The 12881-nt window shown below is 40.4% G+C and overlaps 1 protein-coding gene across 5 annotated transcripts in view; it reads left to right on the forward strand.

Annotated features, from left to right (window-relative positions):
• Positions 1–12881, forward strand: part of TMEM69 (transmembrane protein 69) — a 45359-nt gene that overhangs the window by 28595 nt on the left and 3883 nt on the right. For 2 of the 5 annotated variants that reach the window (XM_081009569.1, XM_081009568.1), the window contains exon 3: positions 12319–12374. In XM_081009569.1, the coding sequence (XP_080865695.1) occupies positions 12330–12374 (45 nt within the window). In that variant the 5' untranslated portion in view covers positions 12319–12329. Of the gene's footprint in view, positions 1–237; positions 298–10574; positions 10996–12318; positions 12375–12881 lie in introns of those variants that run through there. The other 3 variants (XM_081009571.1, XM_081009570.1, XM_081009567.1) reach the window with 3 other exon arrangements.

Below are 12881 nucleotides of genomic sequence, written 5' to 3' on the forward strand. Positions count from 1 at the left end.
TGTTATCGGAGGCTGCAGGCAAACCAGCCTTTCACAGCTACTTCCGTGATGCTGTGCGCTTTCCCCGCACGCTAACGTCCTGCTGCCCGAATACATTATGGACTTCACTTCTTCCTCCTTCGCCCTTATCTCCAGCCATGGCTCTGAAGTCTCTTCATTCTTAAAGCGCCAGGCACTCATTTATCCTCCCAAATAATTTAAGCCGGTGGAACAAGCAGGCATTCCGCCACCGAGAAGCGCGCAGGCCTGCCTAATATTGCTGATAGGAATCAAAAGAAAAAGCTTTCCGAAACATTTGTATGTCTGTAGTTTTCTATTTATCAGCGACCGCGAGCCCAGTGGTGCAAACAGCCCCACCACAGGCTACTTAAATTTTAATAATGATTCTCAGGAATTCAATAGCAACTTTATCTAACCAGACTTTTTCGTTCGTGTGCATAAACCAGGCCTAAAGAAATGTAGCCAAAGCAATTTATGCATTCTTCTACAGCAAAATCTAGGTAACTGGGCCAAGCAAACTAATTTGCAGTGACAGACTCCAGAAAGGCTGCAGTCTTCTGATTCCACCATGCTCTCACTGATTAAAGTGGGTCAACTCTATAGAGTAAATAATTAGGTATTGTCAGGTAAACCTTACATGACAATAGCTAACTGTCAGGAAGGAAAAGAGACAAACCAGTCGTGCCCTCCAAAACAGATTTAGGATTAGAATAAATAGCATTACAGCAAATAATTTTGAACGAGGGGAAAAAAAAGACATAAACTTTGCCTAATCTTTGTTTGCAAATGCAGAAAACTGAAATTGCAAAAACAGCAGCAGCTGCCAGATCCAGTGCTTTATACTCCTTTATGTTGACACAATGCTGACTACATGTGGTTGGCTTTCTTTTGCCATAGAGACAGGCAAAAGATGCTAGCTCTTTGGTTACTCCTGTACATTTCTCCCTGTTATTCTGATTCCTGGTGTGTTGTGCAGAGCTAATTAATTTCAGTGGTGTACAATCCATAAAGCTATGAAACATGGGGTGGGAAAATTAGGTTACTGAAAGCAAAGGAGAAATTAATGGGGGAAAGAACTAATATATTATGGCTGCCTGATTAATACAAATATTATACATACAGTCACAAACCATAAAGATCAAATGAAGCTAGAAAGAGTGTAATGTGAGATATGCTGTGAAACATGAATTTATGTGTAGAGGTTACTATAATGTTGCCCCCCCCCCAAAAAAATTGTTCAGCGCTTTCTACAGTACTTTCAGCACTCAAAAGTACGGTATATTTCATGGACAGAAATAGTTGTATAATGTAACTGTTCCCTTCAAATGCTGAATCTCCCTTTCTCTCTTTCACACTTCCTTATTCATTGCAAGGCAGGATGAGACAGCAGCAACAAGACTCAGCATGAAGAGCAAACCAGAGAATTAGCATAGCAGAAATGATACATAACTTAATTAATATCATTTTGATATCTACTGTATCTTATTTATGGTATATACAGTGTATATGAATGGATACATAACAACTTGTGTGTAAAAACATCAAGTAGGTACATAAGAAGAGCCATTCAGGTTGAGACTCAAGGCCTATCTAATCCAGCAGTATTTTCCCACACTGGCTAACCAGATGTCAGTGGAAAACTGATCTGTGGTACAAATTTTAGCTGATCTTCTATTATTGTGGCTTTGAGTGTGTTCTGTAAAGATTTGACCTCCTTGACCAAGGTTGGGGAACCACAAGCCCAACTGCAGGCTATGGGACCTCCCTGTCAGGCCACCTCATTACCACTGACTGCCTTTTAAATAGCCTATTTGCAGGGGGTGGGGGATAAGTGTGTACGCTGTGCACATGTGTGCTGTGTACTGTGGGCAGTGCTTTTTTCGGGGGGGGGGACGAAGGGGTACACATACCCCTAAACATTTTGTGAATCTTTGTACTTTTGTCCATTTACTGTATTTATTTTTTCCCGATATGAACTATAGAATGGTAATTTTATTGAGTCCAAATGAGAGCACCCCTAAACATTTTTTTTTTTAAAAAGCACTGGCTGTAGGTAATGAAAAATTAAATCAGAGGGACTCAGGCATACAGCCTACCATCACCAGCCTCAACTCACAAGGGTACTGTGGTCACCATTTATAGTCAGTTTAATAACACCAGCTATGCCTCAGCATCACTTGGGGTTAACTTCTGGAATACCTTCCTACCCATTGGCTTAATGACCACCTGCTCTGACTTATAGGAGACAGTAGTTAAAGAGTATTTAGAATTTTTAGCTCTTCGGTGTAACTGGAGCATTCATAGACTCATGTCTGTGTAAGCAGATCAGATTAGTATTTATCTTTGATTAACAGGCTGCAGTTGTTACAGCTGTGAAGAGACTGTGCGATTGCCACCTACTGAGTGGAGGATTCCCTGGGAATATTTTTCAGACCTACCTTTTATAAAGGTAAAGGTAAAGGGGCCCCTGACTATTAGGTCCAGTCGTGACCGACTTTGTGTTTGCGTGCTCATCTTGCTCTATAGGCCGAGGGAGCCGGCGTTTGTCCACAGACAGCTTCCGGGTCATGTGGCCAGCATGACTAAGCCGCTTCTGGTGAACCAGAGCAGCGCACAGAAACGCCGTTTACCTTCCCGCCGGAGTGGTACCTATTTATCTACTTGCACTTTGACGTGCTTTTGAACTGCTAGGTTGGCAGAAGCAGGGACCGAGCAACGGGAGCTCGCCCCGTCGCGGGGATTCGAACCGCCGACCTTCTGACTGGCAAGTCCTAGGCTCTGTGGTTTAACCCACAGCGCCACCCGCGCCCCCTACCTTTTATATGTGTCCTTAAATTCCATTTGTTCTATGCGTTAACCTAAGGTTAACAGATTTTTTTTCAATGAATCTGGGGACACTTTTCAACTTCAAATCCGGGGACTGTCCCTGGGAAATGGGGACATCTTGTAACCTTATGTTAACCTCAAATATTTGGAGCCCAGTCCTAAGCAGAGTCAGGGAGTGCCACCAAAGACTTCTACATAGGAGCAATCTGCCACTTTCCATTACCAGTTAAATTAAGAAGGGAAGGCTGGATCTTCATCTTGTCAGGTTTTGAGGTGCTCCAAGACATAACAAGTTTGGCCTTGAGATAAGGAGTTGGAATGTTCAGTTTACTGGCTCATGGCCAGGAATGTGCAGGTGTCTGGTGTAGTTTGTGTAGATAGAACTTGCCCTTGTAGGGATTATTTATGTTTTTTTTAAAGCTAGAGGGAGTAGTTATGGTTATACTTTGTTCAGCTCACACTGTGGGAACTCTGGTGAAAGGATGGTTATTTTGAGGACTGTAGAGATGTAGTTGGATGTGGATTATTTTTCTTATGGAGAAGTTGAGTTGGAATCTAGCTCATGGGTAGGCAGACTAAGGCCCAAATCCGGCCCAATCGTCTTCTAAATCCGGCCTGCGGATGGTCCGGTAATCAGCGTGTTTTTACATGAGTAGAATGTGTCCTTTTATTTAATGGCAGACGAAAGTGATGGACTACATGGAACTGGCTGAGATGACCGGCAGAATTTGAGACCAGGGAGAAGGGTCGATGGAAGAAGATTGGAAAAAATTCAAAATATATCTTCAAAAATACTGCAATATAAAAGAATGTTAGAAAGAGGTTGGAAGGCGGTCATTCCGGAGGCGGCGCGAAACGGCAATGGCGGTCCTCTTCAGCTGCTGAAGAGGGGCTCCGCGGAAAAGGGTCGTGCGCTGCGGCACAGCGACGACCCACTTAGAAAAACCACGGGTAGAGTGAGCCCGTGGCCGTGGGATTCGGCGGGCACCAGGAGCGACCTCCGAAACGAAGAAGGGACCCCGTAAGGAGCCCCGGAACGTGGAGGGGGTAGCGGTGCTGTGAATCCATCGCTCTTTCCGCGGAAGTGAAGCCGCGCGGCTGCTGCTGATGAGCGCTGACCTTTCTTCTTTCAACATTTGATTCTGAAACTACTTACTCGTGAGTAAGAAATCTGAGACTCTATTTGAACTCAAATTTGTAAATTTTGGCTGAAAGCGGGAGACGCTAAAAAGGAAGTCAGTCTTCCGTCTTTGTTTAAAGTATCAAGCAAAGTTCTTTTTAAAACTGAAGCTTGGAAAGGAGCTTAAAAGAAGTTGGAATATACCCTGCAAATTCGGACTTGATTGGATAAAAGTAAAAGAAAAGTTAAAACTATATTATAAGTGGACAGAGACTGTGATTTTTCTCTCTACTTTTTGTGGATTACAAAGTTACGAACTCAGCTCTCGGGCTGCCTGGACACAAAGTAACATCAGACAGCGGTAACTGTGTATGAGGCATTAAAGTTACATTGGGCTACTTTGTAAATTACAAGAAAGGAACTGTGGTGTGCACCTTTGTAAAGAACTTTTATTTCTGCAGTTTAAAGTGAACCCAGAGGGCTCTCTCCCTTGTTTTGGTTTTTATTCAATTTTTATTTGGGAACTTAATGGTGGAAAATTTCTATCCTTCTCCCTAATTTTTTGGGGAGCTCCCCCTGCTGGATTGTGGAACTATTTGTCTCTGAGAACTGCTGCCTGCCTTGGAATTTTTTTTGTGTTTGGATGTTTACTTTCTAGATTGCTTTTCCCATGGGATTTACAATTTGACCTTGAAACTTGGACAGCTGTGGAATGAGTGGTGCAGCAAAAACAAGGGCTGCTAAGAAAGCAAAACAAACTGAACTGTTGCAATCAACTCTGCCAGTGCAGGTACGTAGGTCATCTGTTCCAATTGTGACAGGTCTACAAGAAGGCCAATCTAGACAGCCAGCTTTTGGGGATATGGCTGCAGGAGGGCTAGACCCTGTTTCTAAAGAAATATTGGACCAGCTGGCGGCATTAAACAAGAAAGCAGATGAACAAGCGACCAAATTTGACCAGGTGACAGCTACAATAAATAGATTGACAGACCAAGTTGCCCAAAATACACAGGCAATAGGAAATTTTGAAAAAAGTATAACAGAAAATCGAAAATTAGCTGAGGAAGCAAGTACAAAAGCAGACCTTAATAAAAAAAGGATAGAGGAACTTAGTGGGGAAGTAAGACCACTGAGTAGACAAGTTACTGAACAGCAAGCGTATCTGTCGATGGCAGAATTGAAAAATAGGGAAAGCAATCTTAGGCTTAGAAATATCCCAGAACTAGAAAAAGAAGACTTGATTGGCTATTTGACAGCAGAAATATCTAAGTTCTGGGGTTTGGCAGAAGAGAAGGATTTTAAAATTGTCACCGCTTTTAGATTGGGAAGAGTGGTCAAAAAGGACAAACCAAGAGACTGCTTGATCATTTTGAGATATAAGCAAGAAAAAGAGAACATACTCGGCCTACATTTTAAAAATCCATTGGTGATACAGGGAAAGACAGCAGAAATCTTTAGAGATATACCAAAACAGTTGTTGGATTTAAGAACTACATATAAAGACTTGGCAAGCTTGCTGAGAAACAACTCAATCCGATACAGGTGGGAATTCCCTCAAGGACTATCTTTTAGTGTGAAAGGGAAGAAGGTAAAAATTAGAACAGCAGAAGAGCAGGAAAAGTTCCTAAACGACTACGGGGAGGACCTTCGGAAAGGAACAATAGGCACTTGGCCACCCCCCACGCCTGGTGCAAAACCAGATCCACCTCTGGATATAGACGACAAGGGAGACAACCCCACTGGTTGACAAATTGAGCCAGGATGTCTTTGCAGCTTTTTAGTTGGAATATTAATGGCGCAAATTCCCCCGAGAAAAGGAAGAGAATTTTTCATATATTGAGGAAAGAACAATTAGACGTCATTTGCCTTCAAGAAACTCATGTAACTAGGCTCCATAGAAGAGTATTAACTAACAAGAGACTAGGCCAAGAATTTACATCATTAGATAAAGTTAAAAAAAGAGGAGTGGTGATATATGCAAAGGAGAGCCTAGTACCAAAATTTGTGTTTAAAGATGAACAAGGAAGAATTTTGGCGATTGAAATACAATCACAAGGAGAAAAATTTCTGATAGTAGGAATTTATGCACCAAACGAGGGGAAATCGGAATTTTATAAAAAGCTGCATGAGATAATGCTGGAATATATTGACTATACTAACATCATTTTGATGGGAGATATGAATGGGGTTGTCTCCACACATATGGATAAGTCACAAAACCAAAATTTGACTAAAGTTGGCAGACTACCTAAGACTTTTTTTGAACTTACAGACAATATGGACTTGATTGATATTTGGAGGACAAAAAACCCTCTAGGTAAAGAGGGAACATTCTTTTCTGAAGCCCACCTATCTTGGACAAGAATCGACCAAATCTGGATATCTAGAGGACTGGCTCCTAAGACTAAAAAAATAGAGATCTGCCCTAAAACTTGCTCCGACCATAATGCTTTGAAAATAGATTTAAGACTTACACCAGCTGGATCCTTCAGATGGAGAATGAATGACTCCCTGTTTAGAGATCAGGAAATTGTGAAGAAGGCCCAAAAAACGATGAAAGATTATTTTGAAATAAATTTGAACACTTCGGTGGAAAAGAAAACAATCTGGGACGCGAGTAAAGCTGTTATGAGAGGGTTCCTGATACAACAGAATACTATAAAGAAAAAACTCTGGAATGGTAAAAAGGACAAGATTTTGGAGAAGATAAGAGACGGAGAGAAAAAGTTGAGACTTAATCCAAAATCAAAAGAGGTTTTAAGAGAAATAAAGTTCCATCAAGCACAATATGTGAAATTGACAAATCAAGAAATTGAATGGAAAATTAAACAGATGAAACAAAGATCATTTGAGTCGGCTAATAAATGTGGGAAGCTGCTGGCATGGCAGCTGAAAAAGAGACAAAAATTGAACTTTGTTACCAATCTAGAGGTTGAAGGAGAATGTATTCAGAAACCAGAAGAAATTAGAAAGTGTTTCCAGAGATACTTTAAAAAATTGTTCACCCAAGGACCCCAAGTGGAGATGGAGATAAACAAATTTTTAAAAAGTCATGGCCTGCAAAAACTTACACAAGATAAACAAACAGCCCTGAATTACAAAATATCACAACAGGAAATTGAAAGTGCCATTCAGAACATGCAGTTGGGCAAATCCCCAGGCCCAGATGGACTTACCTCCAAATATTATAAGACATTGAAGGAATATTTGGTTCAACCATTAATGGAGGTATGTAACCAAATTATGGAAGGGAAGGGGGCACCAGAATCGTGGAAAGAGGCATTCATCACCTTGATACCAAAATTGGAATCTGAAAAGACTCAACTTAAGAATTACCGTCCCATCTCACTCCTAAACGTGGATTACAAAATTTTTGCTGATATCTTGGCAAATAGACTGAAAAAAGTTTTAAAAGAAGTAATTCATAAAGACCAAGCAGGCTTTCTCCCCGGCAGGCATTTGTCTGACAACACCAGGAATATTGTTGATGTTTTGGAGTTATTGCAGACAAATTTGAATACGAAAGCAGCTTTGATTTTTATAGATGCGGAGAAGGCCTTTGACAATATATCTTGGAAGTTTATGAAGAAAAATTTGGAAGGGATGGGAGTGGGAAGGGCGTTTCAAAATGGTATTGAAGCAATCTATTCAGAGCAAAAAGCTAAATTGATAGTAAATAATGTGGTGACAGAGGAGTTTAAAATTGAAAAAGGAACACGACAGGGGTGCCCCTTATCACCCTTGCTATTTATTTCTGTCCTGGAGGTGCTGCTTAACTTGATCAGGAAGGATCAGCAGGTGGAAGGAATACAGGTCGGAGGAAAACAATATAAACTGAAGGCTTTTGCAGACGATTTGGTTTTGACATTACAGGAGCCAGAATCTAGCACAAAAAGAGCTTTAGAACTAATTTCTGAGTTTGGTCGGGTGGCGGGATTTAGATTAAACAAACAAAAAACTAAGGTTTTGGTAAAAAATTTGACACCTTCAGAAATAGATGGGTTTCAAAAGGAAACAGAATTAAATGTGGTTAAAAAAGTGAAATACCTGGGGGTTAACTTGACCGGGAAAAATTTGAATCTATTTAAAGACAATTATGTAAAATGTTGGACAGAAATCAAAAAGGACCTAGAAATTTGGTCAAGATTGAAACTTTCCTTGTTGGGAAGAATTGCTGCCGTTAAGATGAATGTATTGCCAAGAATGCTGTTTCTGTTTCAAGCCCTGCAGATCGTGGACAGAGTGGAGTGTTTTGGAAAGTGGCAGAGGGACATTATGAAGTTTGTCTGGCAGGGCAAAAAGCCCAGAATAAAATTTAAAATATTAACAGATGCAAAGGAAAGAGGGGGATTTGCCCTGCCGGACTTAAGGTTGTACTATGAAGCTGCATCCTTCTGCTGGATGAAAGATTGGTTTTTGTTAGAAAACACTGATGTCCTAGATCTGGAAGGGTTTAACAATGCTTTTGGATGGCATGCATATTTGTGGTACGACAAGGTGAAGTCTCATAAGATGTTTAAAAACCATATTGTCAGGAAATCTTTGTTCATTGTCTGGACTAAATACAAGGACTTAATTGAAAATAAGACTCCGAGGTGGCTATCACCGATGGAGGCTAAGGCCACAAAAATACTTAATATGGGGGGTGGCTGGGCAAAATATTGTGAAATAATAGAAAGAGAAGGTGACACTTGGAGGTTGCAGAGTTTTGAAAAATTGAAAGGAAAGGTGCGAGACTGGTTGCATTATGCCCAAATTTTAGAGATCTTTAAAAAAGATAAAAAAATCGGCTTCCAGGTGGAAAAATCAGAATTAGAGTTGGAATTACTTGAACCTAAGACGAAAGTGCTTTCAAGAATGTATAACTTGTTGCTTAAATGGAATACTCAAGATGAGATGGTTAAATCAGCCATGATTAAATGGGCACAAGACATTGGATACAACATTATGTTTGAAGACTGGGAAAGGTTATGGACCACCGGTATGAAATTTACGGCATGTAGTGCCTTAAAAGAAAACATTATGAAAATGATATACAGGTGGTACATGACCCCAGTCAAACTTGCAAAGATATACCATTTGTCAGACAATAAATGTTGGAAATGTAAGGAGGCTGAAGGAACATTCTTTCACCTCTGGTGGACATGTCCGAGAGTGAAGGCTTTTTGGGAAATGATTTATAACGAGTTGAAAAAGGTATTTAGGTATACCTTTAATAAGAAACCAGAAGCCTTCCTCCTGGGCATTGTGGGCCAGAGAGTGTTAAAGAAAGATAGAACTTTCTTTTTATATGCAACTACAGCAGCAAGAATTCTTATAGCTAAATATTGGAAGGCACAGGAGCTACCCACACTGGAAGAGTGGCACACGCAACTGATGGACTACATGGAATTAGCCGAAATGACGGGCAGAATCCGAGACCTGGGAGAAGAGGCAGTGGAAGAGGACTGGAAAAAATTTAAGGACTATCTACAAAAACATTATAAGCTATATGAAAGTTGAGAATTTGCTAAGTTTTGAGGAAAACATGCTTCAGTATTGAAAATTGAAAATGATTGAAACTAAGTTATAACGGTGAAAAGTTTTAATTTAGAATATATAAACAGATGAAAGTACAAAAACATATGAAACAAGGTATTAATTTGCGGTATAATACTCTTTTATTGTAAAGAATGCAGGGATGGAAGATTTGGGGAAGTCCAGTTGAATATGAAAAAAGATGTGGAAAAGTGAATTTTCTTTTTTTTTTTTTTCTAATTTTTTTTCTTTCTTTGTAAAACTGCTTTTGTTGTGTAAATTGATGATGGATTTTGACTTTGGAAAATAAGCAATAAAAAATATTATTAAAAAAAAAAAAAAAAGAAAGAGGTTGGAAAAAGAATATTAGGTCGTTCTGGTAGATATGATATAATGGACTAAGCAAAAATGACTTGATGAAATTGATGAAATAGGGGAGGTTTAATTACATTATTTTAATTTTAAAATACGTGAATGAAAATAAGGTTAGAAGGATTTGCTGGAAATACGATTTGAACTAGAATACAAAATTGGGAGGTGAGAGGAGGTCATGGAAATAAGTTAATGGAAAAGGTTATGTAAAGGTTTAATCTGTTTTTGTTTTATTTCAACTTAATGTATTTTTATATTTTTTGTTAAGTTTTCTTTTTTATTCTATCTTATTGTTCTTTTTTACTTGTTCACTTTTTGCTTTGTTATGGTTAAAGTTTTCCTTGTATTTTGTATGGTTTTTCTTTTTCTTTTTTGTAACTTTAAATCTGGAATAAATATCTTTAAAAAAAAAAAAAAAAAGAATGTGTCCTTTTATTTAAAATGCATCTCTGGGTTATTTGTGGGGCATAGGAATTCATTCATATTTCCCCCCCAAAAAAAATATAGTCCGGCCCCCCACAAGGTCTGAGGGACAGTGGACCGGCCCCCTGCTAGAAAAGTTTGCTGACCCCTGATCTAGCTAGTACTGTACAAGGATTTATGGGAAAGTGTAGGAAAGTGCAATAATGTTGTTGCCTATAGATGGCGGCAATAGGGCCTTTCATTTTGGCCTTGCAGCGCCATTAAACGCGGGGAGGAGGATCCGCTCGTGCGTTGTTACTTTTAGTACGCAAGGGCGGGAGTCTCGCCTCTGTTCCAAGCCGAGAGACTAAGCGCGACGCACGCGCACCCGGCGGAATTAAAGCAGGGGACAGGAAACGCCCCTTCCCCAGGCGGAGTGTGGATTGAGTTTAGGTTGATGTGAAGAGTGGCTGATTTTGGAGCAAAGCTAGGAAAACGCGAATTGCGCTGGGAAGGCAGATTCAGTTTCCGCACCCGGGACAATTTTACCAAGCACGTTTTTGTAACGAAACAAAACAAATCCAAAGGCTTTGGATTGTGGGAAAGCTTTCTGTAAGAATCTACAAAGGCTGCGAGTCGCGTTTATTGTGTCTGCCGCTTAGATGTGAAAGTTAATGAGCAACTAGGTTGATACTACAGCCCAAAGTGCCCACCGAGAGCCCCTTGCAACGCCCTCGATTTCCCCCTGCTACTAAAGGGTGAGGCTCTATGGGTTTGTGACAGGCGCGGGACGTGGGAGAAACTCGCGGAAAAGCAAAGTATTGGCGGGACCGGATGCTTAGAGAAAGGAGGGAGAGTGAATTCCCGGAAGAGTGCGGTTCTGCATGCGAGGAAGTGCATAACGTGCATGTGTTACCTTTTGCTTTTGAGAAAGTTTGCACAAATTTATTAGGGATACACCTTGTCTGCAGCAGGCTATTGGACTAGGTAGGGCCCGTGATTTGTTCACAGGCTTAAAATTCTACAATGGCTTTTAAGAAACTTGGCTTTGTTACACATGTTTAAAATCTGAGCCTTCTCTTTACAGGGTTGTATTAACTGATGAGAGGTTGCAATAACTTTGTATTGCCTCCGGCATTGCCTTTACCTTGGAGCAACTTGGGAGGGAAATAAATGGGCACATGCAACTATATCGTATAGTATCTGTTTTGTTTTGAATGTCATTGCTTGTCTGACTTATATCCAGTGCAGCACTAAGCAAGCAGCACATCAGCGCAAGATTCCTGCTTGTACAATGGGATTCCCCCTGCATGCCCCTTCATTTGTTCTGGGGTTTCCCAAACCCTTCAGGGCAGATTTGGGCAAGGTTGAGGCAGATGCAGAGGAAGGAAAGGGGGAGAGATTTCCATTCACACTGATGGGATGTTCACTCAGCACTGCACTGGATACAAACCTGTGTTAGCTTCTGTGCTACTTTAATCTTGTTTTAATAGGTCTGTGGTGCTATCCACTGTTGCTGACATCATCCACCAGCATACACAGCCAAGTTCCAGCAAATCCCCAACATAACTGGGGAGCAAAGATAGTGCAACTGCTGCAGGGCTTGCAAGCCCACAGTACCATGTGGTTCCCATTACTGGCTTGGTATGGCTGGAAATGATTTCATATGTTCACACCTCAAACAACAGCTTTGACTGCTGGACTGTCTGGGACTTGACCTCCCAAATGTCTCTGGGATATTCTGAATTTAATCCACCAGTTCTAGTGCTGGATGAAAATTGAATCAGCATATCATGCCACAACAGTGTAATGGATTGCACCCTTATCCATGTATCAGCTACTTTAAAATGAGGCTGCATTTTAAATTGTATTTTAAATTGTGTGTTTTTCCCTTTTCCTCCCCCCCCTTTCCCCCCTATTATGTTTTTACTGTGATTTTATTGGTGTTAGCTGCCCTGAGCCCGGCTCTGGCTGGGGAGGACAGGGTATAAATAAAATTTATTATTATTATTGTTGTTGTTAATTATACTCCAGGTGAGGTAATGCAAGAGCATATTTTGCTAACCATCCCTATCTTTCAGAATCTCTGAAAATGTTTCACCTTCTACAGCGATGTTGTTTCCAAGTTCGTTCCAAGGTAAAAGTTTCCAAAACAGTTGCATCTTTGTTTGCTTTTAAGTCCTGTCTGTATATTGAAACTCTCATTGCTCACTGAAGTGAAAGAAGGCTGCCTTAATATATGTCTGTGGGAATAAATGTTACTTTGGAGTCTTTTAGAGGTGCAAAATTTAAAGATTATACAAGTCTTGCCTAGATGAGTTTCTCATATGTTGGTGCAATTTAACTAGAGATACTGGGTAGTGTTCAGCTAAGTTTTACTCAGAGTCGGCCTACTGAAACCAATGAACATGATTAAGTCAATTACTTTAAATGGATCTGTTCTGAGTAAAACTTAGTTGAATCCCTCCCAATATGCATAAGTGGTGGTGGGGAACCCTACTCCCTTGGACAAATTCATAAAAAATGGAAATATAAATCACTGTTCATTGCTAACACTTAGCTGTGGCAGAGGCCCCAATTAAGAACTGAAGCAAAAACAATGAAAATGGCACCTTAAAGACTAATACTTTTTAATGATGTAAGC

The sequence above is a fragment of the Podarcis pityusensis genome, assembly GCF_964106645.2.
Source record: "Podarcis pityusensis genome assembly, chromosome: 6".
NCBI classification, from domain to species: Eukaryota; Metazoa; Chordata; class Lepidosauria; order Squamata; family Lacertidae; genus Podarcis; species Podarcis pityusensis.